The sequence below is a fragment of the Kogia breviceps genome, chromosome 2 (assembly GCF_026419965.1).
Source record: "Kogia breviceps isolate mKogBre1 chromosome 2, mKogBre1 haplotype 1, whole genome shotgun sequence".
Classification (NCBI taxonomy): domain Eukaryota; kingdom Metazoa; phylum Chordata; class Mammalia; order Artiodactyla; family Physeteridae; genus Kogia; species Kogia breviceps.
In genome coordinates this window covers 172,639,835-172,660,733 of record NC_081311.1, presented here as the reverse complement: position 1 = coordinate 172,660,733, position 20,899 = coordinate 172,639,835, and the positions used below count along the sequence as shown (strand labels likewise).

General features: G+C 36.7%; 1 protein-coding gene across 5 annotated transcripts in view; it reads right to left on the bottom strand.

Annotated features, from left to right (window-relative positions):
• Nucleotides 1–20,899, bottom strand: part of ADAM23 (ADAM metallopeptidase domain 23) — a 160,224-nt gene that overhangs the window by 35,985 nt on the left and 103,340 nt on the right. For all 5 annotated transcript variants that reach the window (XM_067026671.1, XM_067026674.1, XM_067026672.1 and 2 more), the window contains exons 10-18: nucleotides 15,692–15,763; nucleotides 13,406–13,569; nucleotides 12,312–12,396; nucleotides 11,472–11,562; nucleotides 8,867–8,915; nucleotides 6,457–6,556; nucleotides 3,309–3,380; nucleotides 2,628–2,717; nucleotides 1,240–1,320 (exon numbers count right to left, since the gene is read on the bottom strand). In XM_067026671.1, coding sequence (XP_066882772.1) covers nucleotides 1,240–1,320; nucleotides 2,628–2,717; nucleotides 3,309–3,380; nucleotides 6,457–6,556; nucleotides 8,867–8,915; nucleotides 11,472–11,562; nucleotides 12,312–12,396; nucleotides 13,406–13,569; nucleotides 15,692–15,763 — 804 coding nt within the window. The remainder of the gene's footprint in view (nucleotides 1–1,239; nucleotides 1,321–2,627; nucleotides 2,718–3,308; nucleotides 3,381–6,456; nucleotides 6,557–8,866; nucleotides 8,916–11,471; nucleotides 11,563–12,311; nucleotides 12,397–13,405; nucleotides 13,570–15,691; nucleotides 15,764–20,899) is intronic.

Below are 20,899 nucleotides of genomic sequence, written 5' to 3'. Positions count from 1 at the left end.
ATGGGAAAATGCTCTTGAAATAACGTTAGAAAGAAATGAAGGTAGAATGAAGTCAAAAATTCGTACCAAGCCCCTACCTGCCTGATTCCTGACTTCCTCTCTGAATTGTCTCCACTATCCCCCAGCTATCCCTGCTTTCATTCCATCTCTTGAAGAAGCCATGCTTCTGTACCCACTGGGTTTTTTGTTCATTTATTTGCCTTTCTCCATCCAGCAGAATGCAAGCCCCGTAAAAGCAAGGACTTTTCTATTTCAATTCCTCCCGTATCCCAGAATTCATAGAGTGCTTGTCACAGAGCAGGGGCTCCACAACTGTTCATTTGAATGACAAATAAAGACATAAAGCAACACAATATAAATGTTTAAAAATGTAAAAATTAAAGAAGGAATGCCGGAAAGCAACCTTAATGATAATGTGATCATTTTAATGTGAAGAATATCATGCCAAGTGTGTGGGCCATGAAGCCAGGGCTTCATAAGTGGAGCGAGACGGCGACAGAGCTGAGGAAGGCAGACTTCTTCTCCCAGTCCCATTGCAACCACAGCAGTGCTACTCTGCCCAGATTTCTACATTGGGCTTCCATCCAAAATTTTGTTGGTAATCTGGGACGAAGTGAGAGAGTGGCATGGACATATATACACTACTAAACGTAAAACAGATAGCTAGTGGGAAGCAGCCGCATAGCACAGGGAGATCAGCTCGGTGCTCTGTGATCACCTAGAGGGATGGGATAGGGAGGGTGGGAGGGAGACGCCAGAGGGAGGAGATACGGGGATATATGTGTATATATATAGCTGATTCACTTTGTTATACAGCAGAAACTAACACACCATTGTAAAGCAATTATACTCCAATAAAGATGTAAAAAAAAAAAAAGAAAGGGTTTTGTTGCTTAAAAATGCTTGGAAGTAGTACTATTAGTGCTTTATCAGTGTGAGGGTACTGTTTTAGATGTGGGGACAAGGAAAGAAAAATCAATTCATTGGATATAAGCAATAGAAAGGGAACTAATTACGAAGGGGAAATTTGGAAGAAAAGAGCTTTTTTAGATCCAAAAAAACCACAATGAACGTTCCTAAAATAAAGGCATGGTAGGAGCTAGAAATTACTAGAAAACAGAGCAAAACAAAACAGAAAACAAAAGAATCAAATCATATTCACACACGTAATCCAAACTGAAAGCTTTACAATATGTATTTGCAAGTAAGATGCATTACCTAAAACTCAGTTTGCCATACCTGGCCAGAGTCTCCAGTACAATATTCGGTAATATCACACCCATTCACAGCATCCCGACATTCATACCCTCGCGGCTGAAACTGCAAATCAAAACTCAATATTAGGAACCAGTATTAATTCATACTTCAAAGAGTTAACATTCTTATATTCACCAACAATCATGACATCCTTTCATAAACACCGCCAAACTCTTTTTATGAATCAGCAAGATAGTTCCCGGATAGAGATAATGCCCAAATATCACTCTGTGTAGTAAATATGAATCATTAACCAAGGCATTACGTGTTCAGATTTCAAAATCCACTATCTCAGAGTATTATTTTTGGAAAACATTGTAATGACAATTATGCAAAGAAGAATCACTGGTGTGGCTTAAGATAAAAGAACAAAACACTAAAATATAAACATTCAGGATCTCTCTGAAGACTGATATGCACACCCAACCTGCACTGATTTCCCAACTAGCTTGGATATTAGTCTTGCTTTAGCTAAATATACACAAGCAGATTTCAATTAATTCATATGAATTTCCTTCAGTGATGCCAGTGAATGCCTACTGAATACAAGGCATTTTGTTTCTCTGGGTGGTGGGTGGGTAAAAGATGAAGGAAAGAGTCCATCATCTTCAAGCAATTTATAATCTGGTTGGGGACATAAGCAAGTACAAATTAAGCTAGAATCGCCTAGATTACCACATGCATAATATCCCTTTGGTGTTGGATAAAATTAAATCATATACTTTTATGGTTTTAAAGGATATTAGAGATTTTATAGATGAGAAAAAGGAAAATTTACAAAACGGTTTTTTAAAAAATTAACCAGAGGTCTCTAAAGATGGAAGTAACTGTGTGTCCACACATACACAAGTTGTGCATATACACATATAAACATACATACATACATATATTACTTCCTTATCTAGCTTTCTTACCTTTATAAGTGATTTTAAATATCAAATGTAAAAATACGAGCACTAGGTTTTCTGCTCAGGGTCTAAAATAAATTAGGATGAGTTTTAAAGAAAAAGGTTATAAGTAGGGCTTATTAGAAAAAGACCACAAGAATTGTCCCTCTTCTATTCAACTATTTAATTTGGTTTTCACTCATGATAGTAGAGCAATTCTCAATGTTTATTTTGGAAGGGTTATAGATATATTTTCTTAGGGAGGTACCAGAGAATAGAATGGTCAGTAGTGAATCATAGTAAAGATAATCGTTGTAACCCACAGAATTTGGATAGATTTATTGATTCTACAAAATCACCAGGCTAATATGCACAGTGTCAGTCAACAAGTGTGTGACAAGTTGTACAAATACTCAATGTACACATTGAGATATTTGACTAATATGTTAACGATAAGAAAGATGAAACTGTCAGAGAACTCACAAGACATGAGGTATTATTACAGCAGGGCCCGTCGCTGCAGTGGGCCCCATTGGAGAGAGAGCATTTCTTACAGCACAATCCATAGCATTCCTAGAGAAAACACTTCATGTGAGTAAGTGAGGAAACCTACCCACTGGTCATTCAACATTCTCTCCACATACAACTTATGCGTAATCCACGTGAGGAGATGTATATAATAGTAAGCAAATCTTTTAGGAAAGAATGAACCACTTTAAGCAATGATAGATTCCTTCTGGCTATACTTCTCAGCAAAGTACGATCTTCTAAGAAGGGGCTTCTCTACCAAAAAGCAAGCTTATTTTTTAGCAGGCACCCAACCCTTGGTTAGCTCTGTTGTATTCTTAATAATCTAGTTTTACAAAGACAAAACTAATATACAACACAGAAAGAATTTTCATGAGTTAGTAAAACTTGTCTGAGATGAATATGAGTTATGAATTTTTAAGAGATACGAATTTGATTAGAAGAATCCATTAGGTTTCTTCAGACAGAGCCAATGATTAATTCTAACGTGTCTGAGCTAGGATTAAGCATTGATGAGAAAGCTCAGAAATAAAGGCAGTAAGACCACAATGAATGATGGGGCAGACTTCCCACTAATGCTATTCTTCTGCACTCTGGGTAGATGTGCTGAAGGTAGAAAAGATCTCTTATACCTACCACATGGATTCCACAATCACACTCTTCCCCAGCTTCCACATATCCATTTCCACATTCTGTGGGCTCAAATAACTGAAAGAGATTAGAAAGATAAAGGGAAACCATTTTAATTCATCACAGAAAATCAACACTCCAATGAGGCTACATACATGGCCCTATAATCAGCTATCATGTGGTATTCTATGATCTGCTGTTATGGCATCTTACAAATGTGTCTGGGTGAGAATCATTGTTAATTTATTAATAACACTTCTAAAAAACATATTTTAAATGGGGTAATATCTCTTGGAGGATTCTCCGGTAGTGGGCTCCAGAGATGACCTCTACCATTAGAGCTACTTTTCAGAGAAATAAGCTGTCAAGAGGAATAGATCACTTTTCATATTTGCTAATAGAGTTTAAATGCACTGCTAATAAGACTCACAGATACCTAATTTGTTGACTTATAACCAGGCAGCTGAGAAGATATAAAAACTGTCAAGAAGATAAAAATGCTTCATTCACAGCTAAATGTGATATATGCCATCAAGTAAATGCAAATAAACTTAGGAAAAAAAATAATGTTGCTGGAAATCCATGCCCATCATTCTCAGTGAAAAGAAATCTGCACTGTCTGAACCATATTAAGTAAATGTGCAGACATATGCACAGATGTATAGAAATTTCTCAATCATTCCTGGAGCAATGGGAGAGTCAAATTTCTAGAATAATCCATCCTACTGGTGCTATGAACTTGCTTGCCAAATAAACTGTACTACAGACCAGTTGCTGAGGCAGCTGATTATTTATAAGAAACGTTCCTATTTCCCATCAGCTGGGGCAAGATTTTTCTGTGTACATCTACTATACTCAGGTGCAGATTAGAACGGGACATCCCAACCCAAATGCTCAGAGCCGTATATATGAGAGGGAGTAGCACACACCCAAGGAGCAGCTGCCTTCCCCTGAGTCCACCAAAGAAAGATCTGACCCTCCTTCCACTCCCAGGAAAGGAAAATGGTTATAAGGAGCAAGGAAGTTTTCCACGATACTTGGGTGGGACTTCCCCATGGGAAAATCCAATGACTAAAATCAACAGTCCTCATCTCTGTGATATTTTGATCAGCAGGGAGGAAAAAATGGAAAAGGGAAAGGCAGACTGGAACCCGAGTAGTGCTTTATATCAGGACTCCCACGTAACCCACTGTTCGATTTCATTCTTAGGACTCTTCTTCCATCCTGAGACAGGTCACTATCACAAACCATATGGCAAACATGGCAGTTGAGAAGGTTCCCGGAGCACAGAAAAGATGCACTTAGATAATGTGTAAATAACACATAAAACCTGCATACATACATCCATTGACTACAATACTTAGAAGAAAGTCAGTTCTTTCACACATACATATAAATTATTCCACTGTAATCCATAGCAGCTTTTTAAAAATTATTCTATATATGTTGTTTAAAAAGAAAGAATGCCATATTTACTAATTTTTAAAATTGAAGATGTATGTGTATTTTTATTTAGTTTCCACATTATCTGAATAACTTGCTTTCTACTCATAGGCAATTTCAGAAATCTAATGATGGATCCTTATACACACACTAGAGATCTTAGTATTTTCAAACAACTCAGTGTTGTTTCCTCAGGCATGATGCTTATAATTAGCTGGTGAGCTGCAAGGCAGGTAAAATTAGCCATGTACTTTGCAATTCAGAAATGCCAACAGCTCACATTAATTCATTATTACTCACTGCACCCATTTTAAACACTCTGAAGCTTTCAGATTTCTGTTGCATTGAGATCGATGCCATGAAACGCAGGAAGCTGAGTTTAATGATGCAAGGTCACTTTAAAATTCCTGCAGCCTTACTGAGATTTTATACAGCTGTCAGGCTTCAAAGTATCATCCTTAACTTAGCAGTATCACTTAATTATGGGGATAGGAATAAATTATTCTGACAGTTATCGACATCAGACACTGATTTTTTTTAAAAAAAAAGGCTAACATGATTTCACTGCTCTCAATTTGCAGAGTTATTAAACATTTTGTATAGCAATGGACTATATTTGACTTATGATGTAGTATCTTAAAAAGAAATATGAAATGTGAAATGTTAGAATGTCTATGCCACCTGCTAATTCGCATCAATCCTGTCCTTTTGCCTGTTAAGCAACTCCGTTTCTAAACATGTCATTGGTCGACAGTCCCATATCCAAAAGCTCTATAGCCTGTGAGTTTAAGAATTCTGGCTTTGCTGTATTTTAGAAAAGTATGATGCATTTACCCTGTTCTATATGACGGCCCTGAGGGGTCTGGTATACACCCTATAATCAAACACATTAACATTTGTGCAGTAACATTTGTGCAGTAAGACTTATGAATACTTACACTATGAGGGATAAATAAAGATTTTCAGTTCAGGAAAAGTTTTACCATCCACTATGTTTTCTGCAAACTCATAAAATATACTTCCAATTTTCAGAATTTTTGAATTAAAGAATTGTGGATAAGAGAATATGACATTGTGTATATAAATTTTAATGAAATACCAATTGACAATGTGGACCTTCCCAAGTAAAGATATATATATATATATATATATATATATATATATCCTGTATTTATGGGGTCCATAAATACTTTGGGTCATTTTTTTGGCTGGCTGATATTAGTAATGCTTTCTATCTGGGAGAATGGACCACACATACCAACCCCTGCCAAAAAAAAAAAAAAAGAAAGTAAGAAAGGCCTAGAAATTAGTTATACCCCTAGAGAAAATGTCAAGGGGAAATAGAATTTTTGTCAGAGAAATGGACTAAAGTAATGTATCTTAATCTAACCCACTATCTCTTAGCAGCAAGTGAAGACCCCAACATGAAAATTTCAAAGATATTTTAATTGAAGGATTGTCTGTTTGTTTTTTGGAGGGGAGGGCCAAGAGGAGGTACAGCTAGCACTGAAACACCAGAGCTTCAGCACAGTGAAACTATGGTCTTGTAATTCATTTAAATGAGACTTAATCTTTAACGTGATAAAGCCTTTTATAACTAAATATTAATCTGATTGGAAAGAAACCTGCTTTGCAAGCCAAGTATCTGATATTTGGCATAGTTCCATTGTAAAAAAATTGGAGAAATAATTACACTATCTAAATTACTAACCTTTGTTGGCCTGTTGAAAAGACAGGCTCCACCACCTCTGTGTAAAAAATCTCTATACTCCAAAATGCTGCACTTTGAGAACTTTCTGGAATGGGATACCCTGAGGAAATAAAGAATCAATTATGTAAAAAATTTACCAAAAGCAGTCATCAGAGAAGAAAATTAAAACACTTGAATTAGAATAAAATCATCACTCTAGATCCAGATGATTCTATACAAACTTTGACAAGGCTCTTATGTTCAAACTGCTAAGTAAGTATGTGTGGTAGAGTCTGTAAAAATAGAAATTCAAAGAAAATCACAGATTTGGGGGCTAGTTTACAATCTCCTTAGCAGTCAAGCCCCTTTGTGCTCAGGCTTGAAAGTTTTTGAAAAGTTCATCCCCCAACTTCACCTAGGCTGTATATTAAAATGTGGTTACTAGCACTGATATATATACACTACCAAATGTAAGATAGATAGCTAGTGGGAAGCAGCCGCATAGCACAGGGAGATCAGCTCGGTGCTTTGTGACCACCTAGAGGGGTGGGATAGGGAGGGTGGGAGGGAGACGCAAGAGGGAGGAGATATGGGGACATAGGTATACATATAGCTGATGCACTTTGTTATACAGCAGAAACTAACACAACATTGTAAAGCAATTATACTCTAATAAAGATGTTTAAAAAAAAAGGTAGTCACTTTTATTCGCTCTGTCTCAGTAAAGATAAGCAGGGGTGGTTTTTTTTTTTTTTTTTTGGCCTCTGTCCTGAATAAAAGGAACTTGGGAACCTACTAGATTTTACTTTGGAGAAGGAAGTTGTGAGGTTCAACTGATTAAAGATTATGTATTGCAGGCTTCAGCGACACAGTTGAGGTAAACAAGGAAACCCTAAAAGAGATGTGTTAGAATATATATGTTTTTATGTGTATATACACACAGTCAAAACAGAATTAGGGTAAGTGCCTTCTGAATTAGAATTAGGTAATAGCTCCTTATTCTCAACTTCAAATACTATTTGGTAATATTCATGATTTTGCAGGAATATAGTGAACCTCTTTGTGAGTTAATCAAATTACTATCACTATGTCAGTACATAGGGGAATATTATACATATGATCAAGGTTAAACTGAGTCATACACATTGATTCCTTGGACATATTTGTCATAGTACTTGATTTGAGAGTACTAGGTCACTTATTCTAGGATGTGATCCAATAGATTTATATTTCCTTATGTATGAGGGTAGTGTATGGAAGTAGGTAAAAATCTACCACTGTTGACAGTGATCTCTTACAAGAACTATGTAGACACATATACTTGAGAAAATACAAATTAAGCTTAAATAATTTTATTATATCCTATGGGTAGTCAGTCTAAAATCCCATTTAGAAATTGGAAGTTTAGAAGACAGAAGACCTCTCCCGATAGAACCAGTATTATGAATGGTGTTACCATTCTGTAGGAGGCCTCAGGGGAGGGGGGAGCATGAATGCTAAAGGTTTCAAGCTTAAACTACATTTCTAGAAACATGTGTTCTAAAGTAGCAAGCATAATGGCTGACTCTCTCTTCAAGCCTTCATGCTCACACACCTCTTGTTCCCTGGACTCCTGGTGCACAAATAAGAAGGGACTCTGTAAAAGTAGGTCAGGGCTTCTGGCAACTGGGGATCACAGGGAGGGGGTAGGACCAGAAATGGTGATGTGTTGAGCAGATGTCTGGCATGGGCAAAGGAAGTGGGAGAGACACATGAGTGAGGAAACCTATCTATTAGGAGTGGGCTCTAGCTTAGGAGGCCTTGTGGCAGTGGCTCCCATGGGGCAGGGGTTCCTGGGAAAGAGGGCAATGTTTCTAGGCCTTGGTCCACCGATGCAACAGCAACCCTCTAGTTTCCAAATTATCCACAATAGGAGACAGGAATTAGGTGAGCAACTATTCAAATGTCTATCAGTAGAAGACCACCTAAACATGATAAATCTGTCTTAATTTGTTTAAAAAAGCTTTATTGATTATATAAGGAATACAGTACAATTTTATTACAGTAAACATGTCTATTTACGAGTTCCTTAAAATATAAATTGTTGACTAAATTGGTTTTCACTGACAGTTTAGACAACCAGCTTTTATCCTAACTGTACTAAAAAATTAATGCATCCACTAAACTTAGAAGCATTTAATCATGTGCTTCCTTTAAGGGTTAATAGATGTAGAAGTGGTTACTTTATTTTACTTTTATTCCCAACTTTAAATAAAAAATTAAAGTATAAAGTAAACTAGCCATTTCATTTTTTAAAATATCAGATAATGAGTTATTGAATTTATTCTAAGACTTAGCCTAAAAGACCAGTACCTGAGAGACTGTGTATCTAATTATAGGTAACAATTTCAGTAAAAGGTATATAACAAATGCATATACAATGAAAATTTACCCCGTCTCCTCCATGATGCAGCCACCCCAGGATTCTGTGCAGTCACATTCTAGTCCAATGAAACAATAAAAAGCAACAAAAGAAAAGGGAAACAACAAAAGTCACATCTTTAATTTGCATCACAGCTCTTGAAATAGTTCCTTATTACCAATTCCATGTCAGACAGGTACAGAATGTGAAGTCTCACCAAACAAAACCTATTTCTTTTTTTTTTTTTTTTTTTTTTTTGCGTTACGCGGGCCTCTCACTGTTGTGGCCTCTCCTATCGCGGAGCACAGGCTCCGGACGCGCAGGCTCAGCGGCCATGGCTCACGGGCCTAGCCACTCCGCGGCATGTGGGATCTTCCCGGACCGGGGCACGAACCCGTGTCCCCTGCATCGGCAGGTGGACTCTCAACCACTGTGCCACCAGGGAAGCCCAAAACCTATTTCTTTAAAATCAATATTTCTTTTTCCTTTCCAACAGTATAGCTTGCTTCCTAAGACAACAGCTGCAAGAAATAAAATTGTGCCTCTCTTCATTTTTGTAACTCAGAGAATTCAATTAAGTTCCTAGTGCCAATGTTCAATGAAAAGTACCTGGTCTAGAGATTGTAAAGCCTGAGTTCTAGTCCAAGTTCTGTCTGATGAGAGAGTCTCATAGGCAAGTGACTTAGCATTTCTTGGGTCTCAGTGTTTCCACCTCTAAAATGCGAATGCATCTCTCTGTCTCCCAGAGTGGTTCTGGGGCTCACATGAGATGGTAGTCTGTGTGCTCTCTGGGAACTACAAAGCTCTACTGCACAAATGCAATGAGTCCTCAATGAAGTCCTGCTAACAGACCACACCGGACGTTAGAGGAGAGAATTCAATTTGCTGGAGTCAAAGCAAGAATCAGCCAGAGACTTGAAGAACACTAAGCTAAAAGGTTCAGCAAAAGAGAGAAATCTAAAATAGAAATGTAAAATCATCTAATTTAAATAACAACCATAAACTTAACATAGATGGACATATGGGTATTGTGATGGGCTGTCCTTTTCATTTATTTTTTCCTATTCTCTTTCCTATGATAGACAAAGATATTTTTAAAGAAAGACTTCCAAATGGATCTTTAATAAATTCAAAGTACAGAACGAATCTACCTAAACAAACAATTCACAAAGGAATAAAAAATTGGGGGAAGGAATTATGCCCAGCATTAGTAATGAAGCTTATTGCGCACCCTACTCCATCATCTGACTCAGCAATATCTCTCAGCTGCCCCCAGCGCTGGCCTTTTCCTGGCTCCAGGCTTTTCAAACAAGGACATAAACCTGGTTCTACTCCTTTCTGGTTTTTATGTATTGATGCCAGCCAGTGAAACCTGAATCACTTCCTTTAATGTGTACTATGTGTTTCCCTGGGAAAGCAAATACTCTGAGCAAGAAATTAATAGATGAAAGTTTGTGGAGATTTGCTCAATGCCACTAGACTTAATGTACCCATAAAGTGATGACTTAATATGCCCTTAAAGGGAATCAAGACACCCTGGATATATATTTGGCTTCAAGTTTCCATAACACTATGTATTAATGACAATTATTTGATAGTAGTCAAAAAGTATAAAATATAGGACAATGTTAAGGTAGATTTTTGTCCTCTTCTTCTTTAGGGAGGCTGTGGTAGAGAGGGGGACCTTTATTCCTAGAATCTGATATTTTCACTGAGGGGAGTAGATTTCCACTTAATTCCTACTAACAGGTTAGGAGTGAATACCTCAGGTTTTTCTTTCCACAGGATCTCATTGTGTGTGCCCTAGGCACTTTTGCCTTCTGCCACAAAAGTGTGTTCAAAATTATATTTTACTAGTGTCTTGATATCAAGAGGAATATAATCCAAGTTGGATTTTATATCGATTTTAAAAGAAGTTAAAAACGTTCAAGGGCTCCCTAAAATTATTGTGGGCCTTCAACACTTCGCCACTAGAATCTCAGCCCTGTCTTTCCATCTGCATCTCCTCTGGTTCAAGAGGAGAGTGACACCCAGCAGTCACCAGCTGTGTTTTCCTCCTGGATGGGATTTGTGGCTGCTTCTCTTGGCCCTGCCCACCCAGTAGAGGAGAGTTATCCTCTATCACCTGCCCCCATGTTTAAAAGGTCCAGGACGGGACTGCCTGTACAAGAAGCTTCTCCAATGTTTCTGATGGTTCGAGATGGGTAAGTTTAATTAGAGGTAAGTAGATGGGGAAGTTTAATTAGAGTTTGAGCTCCTTTTAACTCTAGGCCTAAGCTATTTTCTGATCCAACTGTACTTATGGTGGAGCTTCACTGACATCTTGTGTCTATACTCAACTGGTTAGAATCCGGAGGGTGAGTATTAACCACCACCCACCCCAACATTCTGCAGTGTGAGAAAGAGCTGATCATGCCCTGAGAAAGTATGATTTTATGGACTTTGAAAGGGACTTTTCTCCAACCCACACAGATTAAGAATTACCTTAAATTGCTCATCTTATCATTGTTTAGAGGAAGGAGATACATTACAGTTAAGGTATTATGACTTAGGAATGAAAAATATTTCTTTATTGACAGGACATGCATTATACAGACAGAATGGCACATGAAAGTAAGAAGGTCAATGTACATACTTGGCTTTCTGCTAGAAGGTTCCCATTGGATTCCAAGGTTTTGAGCCAGGCTCTGCGATAATACTTGTGCCACTGCCATTGGAAGACCATACTGTTTTTCAGAGTTGAAAGTGTGTGGGAAACATTTGAGAGAGGGCACAAAGCTAGTTATTATTTCTTAATCATCACCACATTTCATCTCAGTCCCCTAAGTAGAGGCTCACAGCATCAAAAGACGGCTTACGTTCCTTATCATTTCTTCCTTGCAACGGGGCCCAAGAAGCAGAAAGCCTCTCTTACTATGTGGCATCTCTCAGAACTTGATGTTCTCACATGGAAACATAAAATCTTAAAAGGCTGTGCCCCATTTCAATTCATACCAAACCAAGAATAAATTCAACTTACTACAAATCTGTCAAGAGAGGTCTCCACTGAATGATGGCTACTGGGATAACATGGTATAATAGATTCAGGTACTGACCAAGGTTTAGATTTGATTGGTTCGACTTTTGGGATGTGTTAAACCTAACATAGGCAGAAGAGCAAATAACTTTTTTTAAAAGTCATAAAAGAAGGATAAACAAGCTTATAAAAACTTATCTATAGAGGCCAAGAAATTTCTGGGCCAATCTTTGGTTTGCATCTGCCTGATAAATCTGAAAAACTATCATTATGATATGAAACAATACCTCTTTTCTAACACCAAAGGGTTCTATTTACTAATACGAACCACTCGTACTATAGTCTCAATGTCATTATCATTCTAAACATGCCTGAAAAGGGAAGTAAACTAGGCCATGGGGAAGAAAGAGACTAGATGCACAGATAAAGCTCTACTTTCGTAAAATTGATAACATTTACCTCATTCACACCAACTCCCCTTGTGCGAGAACAGACACCTCCAAAGTAACTCAGGCTGCTTCTCTTATAGTGGAATGTCACACGCCTTAGGAAAAATACGTGCTATTAGGAAACCAATGTAGTGACCATTATATTTCAACTCTCCGCAAATATGTCTATTGTCCTACATTGAATACCCCAAACCAACCCTCCTTTAGAAAACCAAAAACTGTATTTTAAATACCTTTAAATGTATGTTATCATAAATACCTTTAGATTGTTATGTTAAATAATCTCAGTTGAGCAAACATCAATAGAGCACCTAACTAAGCATCACGTACTGGCACAGGAACTGAGGACACAAAGATAAATAGACCGCAGTCCTTGACTTTTTTCTAGTAGAGACTATAGAGTAGTTATATAAAATATTGATGATTGTAAATTGGTGATTAAACACTGAGAGAAAAGCAAAGAGTAACAGGTGAAAAGACAGGAAGGAGGACTTTGGTTGGTTTGATCCCAGGACAGAACCTTAGAGGACTGTCTGAAAACAGCTTAGCCACCAGGGGGGGAAGGGAGCAACTTATGCTATCAAAAAAAGCACCTCTTTTCCTTAGAGATGAAACGTCAATTTTAGTCAATAGTTCATTTTCACTTTGCTGTTCACCTGAAACTAACACAACATTGTAAACCAACTATACCCCAATAAAATTTTTTTTAAAAAAGATCTAGCAAATGATTCGTTGGTGAAAGTGATGTGTGCAAGCTTTCAGGAAATCTGCTTTAAAGGAGCTAAGTAGCTGGAAGGAGGGTCCTTTCGCAATCCCCCCTCCCTGGCATTCCTGCTGTCTGTGATGAAGGCTGGAGTGTCAGCAGCTGTCTTGAATCATGAGTTGACCCTGAGGATGGAAGGGCTGAAGGTAGAGATGTGCTCTGAAAGTAAATCTCATGACTGTGGAACCACCATTCCAGCACTGGGCAGCCTACTTCTGTGCTTCTTATGTAACAGAGGAATCAACCTCAAACTTGTTCAGGATTGATTTATTGATATATAACCTAACGGATACAATAAAGGGATAAAGATCAATGTCAAGCCAAGGGCTGGGGATACGTACGAGATGAGATGCACAGCATCAGCGTGCTGCCTGATACGCTGCCGGTATTTGGAGAATTCGTGGAGCATCTGCACAGGGTTGGTGGTGATGTCAATATGATCCTTCTCAGTCCAGGTCTCTACAGCCACCAGGACAACCCTGGTATTAAGCTGCTCCTTGTAAATCTGAAGTTATACAACAGGACAGGTGCAGGAGGAAAACACTAGGTCAAACATGCACAATCAGTGTTTCAGAGTCAGTGGAAGGACAGGAGGGGGAGGTGAGAGGAGAACACGACGTCAGAATTAGCTCATCAGAGAGAATCTTCTTTCCTTTCTCTTTTCCAAGAGCAAGAAGAAAGAACAATCGTACAACTCAGCCTCTCCTACAAAGTTACTTCAATCCCAAATCAGCACCTTTAGCAGCCAGGCATCTCACTAGGGGATCTATACTAGGAGTATCACGATTCTAAAGTCTGGACATAAGTTCAAAACGGGGTTCAGTAAAATCACCCTTCCAAACCTCATAGGAGATAACAGGTTGGAGCCTGATATACTGGTTCTGAGTTAAGTGTGATATGACCAGTTACTCCTGCAGGATTGGAACAGATCACTAAATCCTTGGACAAGCACTAACACCATGGCTGGCTTGCCCTTGGAAGCCTTGTTGTATGAAAAGTAAAATAACAGTGGAAGAGAATCACGATCTGAGGCCAAAAGAGGGAAAAGCAGACTTACATTACCTATGTCACCCTCACCACAGGGTGACATCACTCGCAATATTTAAATTGTAATTTTCTGCTCTCTTTTTCTGCTTTTGGCCCAGTAGCTAAATAATTCACACATGTAAGCAATTTTGATGAATGTTGTCATTTTGTCCTATTTTCAAGCTAATTAAGAAAATAATGGATGATCTTAGTACATACTGAGGAAAGGAAATATTATCATGCCTAAAGCAACGTGAAGCTAGAATGATTTTACAACAGGGAGTGAGTTAAGTGTAATGTCTTTAAAAAAAAATTAGTTGGTCAGCTTCAGAACCTTGTATGGTAAATCAAAATAAAAATGACACTTTGCAAGACGTGATTCTGTTCAATCATGGTGAAATGACAAACACAGAGATTCTACCAAGTAAACAGCTGGGGCAGAGGGGAAGTGTGTTTAATATTCTCTTTTTCATATCCACTTATAGTTTTCCTCTGAGAAGACAGACAAGGGCTGAAATTAAAGAAAATTAACAAAGCAGGTGATAACTGGCTTTCAGAATTTCAATCCTAACACTACATGCTACTCTATTACCCTGCACCCATTTTATACTGCTCGGCTGTGCCTACCAGGTATTATATGCTATGAGTGTTTACATGATTGGAGACTTTTGGACTGTTTAAAAGGCAGAAAAGAAGGCAGTTCTTTAGAGAAAATAAGTAGCATTTAGATATTAAGCAATTTATAAAGGTTTTTTTTTCCCAGTTAAGAGGGAACATACAATAAATATCAGATAAACATACATTTAGCTGAGCAAAACAGCACTTTACATTAGAATACACAAAATACTATGCTATATTTATGACTAGTCAAATTGAATTATTTATTGGAACATAATGAATAATATTCACATTTACGGATTGCCTATCTAAAGGAAAAAGAAATAAAATCTTAACCATCATTCTCTGTAACTGACAGAATGAGAGGAGGCAAAAAACTCAATAAGAAAGATTTATAGAAGTCTTTTTAAGAAGATATACATTTTACTGTTTTTTAAATTAGCTTTATTTTGGGACTGCACTTAATTCTGTCATCTAAAAATAAAGTCTGAAGCATTCTTATGGGGACACGAAGAAAATAAATTTGGGTTCTTTTAAAAAAAATTTTTTTTGTATTGCCTATATCCTCCAAACATAATCCACCTCAATCTATTAGTTCTTCTGCCTTATATTTAAGATGATAAGCTCAACTGATTATTATTAATGAAGTCTCATTTGCCAAGTTTAATTTACACTCTTTTCGGTAGCTAATTTTCTCCAGTATTTTTGTCCGAACTAGACTCTTGTGACAATAAATATCTAGACATCACTTAGAAGCAAAATCAATGCATCTCTGGGATCCCAAGAATAACTCAACAGTCCCCTGAAACTCTGATAACACTGCCCTTTGTGAAGCAGACCACTCTATAATTTCTTATTAGCCAGATGAGATAAGGATAGCATTTTTACTTTTGTCTCAGAAAGAACCAAAGCAGCAAGTAAGCAAATAGAGATATAAACCATTCCATCTTGGAAAAGAGGTTCAAGAAAACCAAGATACTTACAGAATCCACAAGGTTGACCACAGACTTTGCAAAGTTGTTTGTATGCGCATGAGAAGAGCGACATTTCTTATACTGGAAGGGGGAAAGAAATATCAGTCACTGTCAAACCATAAATTTCAAAATTCTGTAAAAACAGAAATCTGACAGCAATAGCAGAAATGGGGATTAAAAATACAGAATTTAGTTTGTGCTGTGTTTGGATATAGCGGTGTTCTTATTTTATTTCTCTGTTAGACAGTAAAACTATAACTGTCTAAAATACCCATGATGTTCCAGATAATGGAGACGGCCTAGTGATGCTGAGTGAGAAACTTTACACTTGAGAAGTAAGCTGTTAAGTCAGTCTCAATGTCTAACAAATGCAATCCTTTTTTTTTTATTCGTTTGTTTCATGGAAATGAACTTTACCAGTTTATAAAGAGCTTAGATCAAGAAATTTAATCCCAACTGGATACCCTCCTCACTTGAATTCAAGCGCATACAAAGATCAAGAACATTTCTTAGGCAGCACTTCAGATTCAGTCCATGATATGGAACGCGTCTGTCGTACATTTTAGTATATACTTTCAGAAGAGTGCCTTCTCCAAACGAAGCCTTTTGCTTTTGACGGCTCAGAAGTCAAAACAAAGAAGAGACAAAAAGTAAAACTGAAGTGTGCCAATAGTGTATAGTTGCTTATGGTTATTTATGATTACTTAGGAAAATAAAGTAAATTAATAGAATAATTACATAACATCTGAGGGGCTACAGTTTTAGCAAGGAGTACTGCAATTAATATAACTTTGAGAGGACATTTAAAAACTAAAGTTTACCACTGGGGGATCATGCCCTCTGCTGAGGGAAAAGAAAAACATCCTCAAAACTACTGAATCAGGTTTGCACCATGTCTTTAAAATTTGACTTCATTTATAATTATAAAAATAATGCATCTTCATAAAGATTAAAAATACTTCCACATTGGAATATCATGATATTCTTTTCTTCTCCTTTGCCCATTTTCACATTATAAATTTGTCAGACCCCCTTCACTTCATTCTCTTTAACCCTGTTACTATGTTTTTTAAATGAAGAATATGTCTTAATGCTTATAGATCTGATATATATATATATATATATATATATATATATTTTTTTTTTTTTTTTTTTTTTTTTTTTTTTTTTTTTCGGTACGTGGGCCTCTCACCATTGTGGCCTCTCCCGGAGGAGAGGCTCCGGACGCGCAGGCTCAGAGGCCATGGCTCATGGGCCCAGCCGCTCCGCGGCATGTGGGATCTTCCTGGACCGGGGCACGAACCCACGTCCCCTGCATCGGCAGGCGGACTCTCAACCACTGCACCACCAGGGAAGCCCCTGATATATATATTTTTAATAATACTGAGCATACTGACAACCTATGATAAGTGTGCAATAACTTAGTATTGTGTTATTAGTAGCATTCATTAATTTATGACTATTTATAATATTTGCAATGGTGTGAATATTTGTGTGCCCTCAAAATTCATGCTGAAATCCCAACCCTCAAAATGATGGTATTAGGACCTGGGACCTTTGAGCGGTACTTAGGTTATGAGGGTGGAGCCATCATGAATGGGATTAGTGCCTTATAAAAGAGGCTCCAGAGAGATCCCTAGTCCCTTCCACTATCTGAGGACACAGTGAGACATTTTAACAGTTTTTTTTTAAACTTAACATAAAGAAGTTGTTGTAAAGAGCTCAGAATTTTAAGTTGCCTAGCAAATTCCACAAGCTGAAAAACTTCAAAGATATCTTTTAAACTATTGGGTTGGCCAAAAAGTTCATTTGGGTCTTTCCGTAACATCTTACTTTTTGGCCAACATAGTAAAAGCAAAAGTCTCAACATTAAGTCTCTTTGGGTGACGAAATGTTTTGAGACTAGACAGAGGTAATGATTGCACCACGTAGTGAAGGTACTAAATGTCACTGAATTGTACACTAAAAAAAAAAAAAAAAAAAAAAAAAAAAAAGTCCTGACATGAAGAAGCACTTATCACAAAAAGAAAGGGAAAATATTAGCTGACACCTATTCTAATGCAGTGGTGTTACATATCTGTTCAAATGAATTTTATTTTGCTTCTGAACATTTATTTGTCCTTTTGGGATATGTCTTTTTGTAGTATAATGGTCATGGAAAACATGACATGCAAGTTAAAAACAATGAGGATTTTTAAATCTATTAAAATTGATATTTTCCATTTATTTCATATTTATAACTTCCAATTCTCTGATTTTCTTTATTTTTGGCCACGTGGCTTGCAGGATTTTTTAATTCCTTGACCAGGGATCAAACCCGTGCCCAATGCAGTGGAAGTGCAGAGTCCTAACCACTGGACCGCCAGAGAATTCCCTCTGGTTTTCTTTTTAGAAAGATCACTGCCTGCTGAGGTGAGTAAATTAGAAAGGGTCAAGAATGCATGCAGAGAGACCTGTTGGGAAACTGCTGCAATAGTCCAGGTTAAAAAATAATGAAGGCTGGGCATCATTATAGGATGTTGGAAGGTAAGGAAGGAGAAGAAAAAGAGATGACTCCTCAGTTTTGAACTTGAATAACTGGGGGTGGGGGAGGTGCCATTTAAAATAATGAGGAAGACTGGGGGAGGGAAGTTTAGAACTAGGGAACCAAGAGTTCTGATTTAGAAATGTTAAACGTGGGATGCCTATTCAATATTGAATATGCAAGTAGGCAGTTGAATATAGAACTATGGAACACAGAAGGCTAGAGTATAAAGTTGAGAGTGATGAATTTAAGTCATGATATATTTTAAAGACTTAAGACTGGAAGTGATCACTTGAGGAAGAGTTATAGAAAGAAAAGAGAGCCCCAAATCAAGCTATGGAGCACTCCCATAACTCTAGAGGTCAGACTAAAAGACTAAGAAGAAATGGCCAGTGAGGTGAGAAAGCTATTGTGTCATAGAAGCTGAAAGATTAAGAAAATGTTTCAAACAGGAAAGAGTAATCAACTGTGTCCCATGCTACTGAGAAGGCAAGTATGATAAGGACAAAGAATAACCACTAGATTTATTCACTTGAAATTCCATATAATTGAGTACCTAGGATTTATTAGGGTCTATCATTAGTGTTTCTCCTACAACAAGTATTTGCTCCTCACAACTCAGTGAGGTATGTTTTATTATCCCCATTTTTATAAATGTGGAAAGTGAGGCTCAGAGAGGACAAATAACTTATCCAAGATCACAAAGCTGAAATTCAATGCTTACCCTGGGTTGACATAGGAGATAAACTTGTTCAGTTAACAAGTCATATAAAATAGTTTATGTATGCTCCTAGTAAATCATGATTATTGATGAGAAATCATAATATACTGGGTTCCTATAAAATATAGTGGCTTTTAAATAAGGAAAACCAAATGAGGTTTAAATTAAAAATATATGAGCTATCCTTTCATATTTGCACCTATATACATAAGGATATAGCAACAATGTCAGAAAAACATTTGTTTTACATGCACTTTTAAATATTTCAACTAATTTTCTAATAGAATAAGGTTTTTAATATTTATATTGAGCCGAAGTAGCTCAAAGAAATGTTTGGCAGACCTCTATAAGGCTTTAATTGGCTCACAAATTGGACTCTGCCAGCCTGCTACTAAAATGCTTTATACAAAATTGAGGGATTTTTCTTTTCTAATTGAAAGCTACTGATAATATATGATGCTTGTTCAAACTAAGATATCTGCATTTTTTCAGAAAGGTTACTCTGAATTAAAGAGGTAAGTGTGAATGTAAATATAGGCAAAATGTTTCTACTTTCTTCATGAATGAGAATTAATTTTACAAAGAAAAACGTGAAATCTCCATTTATGATAGAATTTATTTCCACATTTTCCGATCACTGAAAATAATTTACATTTAACGTGCCAAATTTGCTTTTCCTGTCTGAATAAACACAATCCTTAAGGTATTTTTATTTTGAAAAAAATTAAAATTAGAGCTTGACTTTCAACCTGAGGGTGATAGTTATCAAAATAAGTGTGCTGCCTCATCTAGCACAAAGATTATAAAATAGTACTGTTAGTGGGATGACATTTAAAAATCCAATAGCAAATCTCCAGTTATTAAAGAATAGATGTCAATTATTCTAGTTTAGTTTTACTTTCAACACGTGAATTTAAGTACTCTGATCCATCCCTTCTTTGAAGCATTCTAATTCAAAAACAATCTTCATCTCATACAAAACACACCTTTAAAAAAGAACTTTTCTCAACTCTCAAAAGAAAAAAAATTTCTATAAAATGACACACTTATTTGGGACTATTATGGACTAGATTATAACCTGGTCTTAAAGGAAAAGGAATCTATTTAGTTCTATTGCAATATTTATTTAAATAGTAGAAATCTAACAAAGACTTACTGTCTAGCACAGGGAACTATATTTAATACCTTGTAATAACCTATAATGGAAAAGAATCTGTGTAACTGTATCACTTTTCTGTACACCTGAAATACTGTAAATCAACTACACTTCAATTAAAAAAAAACAATGGAAGTCTTCTTAGGTAATTTCTTTCTACTTTAGGCATTATTATCACTCAATAATAAAGGCTTTCTTTCTTTTTTCATTTCCTAACATGTATTCCCTCCAAACTTATCAGGACAAATCACAGGGTTTTTTTCTGGTTTCAAAGATAGATGTATACATTCTTAGTTCTCACTCATAATAATAAATAATAATAATAATAATTTAATAATAATAATAAATAATTAATAATAATAAAACAATAATTGTTTAATAATAACAATTATTTTAATAATAATAATAAAACAAATTACCAAAATTTACCATTAAAAGATCTGGTAGCCTAAATAACGTAACTTTATCACAGACTATACGGTATAATATTAGAAATTTTCTATTTACAAAAACAATATTTTGGGCTTCCCTGGTGGCGCAGTGGTTGAGAGTCCGCCTGCCGATGCAGGGGACACGGGTTCGTGCCCCAGTCCGGGAAGATCCCACATGCCGCGGAGCAGCTGGGCCCATGAGCCATGGCCGCTGAGCCTGCGCGTCCGGAGCCTGTGCTCCGCAACGGGAGAGGCCCGCGTACCGCAAAAAAAAAAAAAAAAACAAACAATATTTTAAAGGAGGGCATTATTTTACTATTCCTAAGATAAAGACAAGATTATTTAAATGCTTCCCATTTTAAAAGATTTACAAATAAATTCAAAA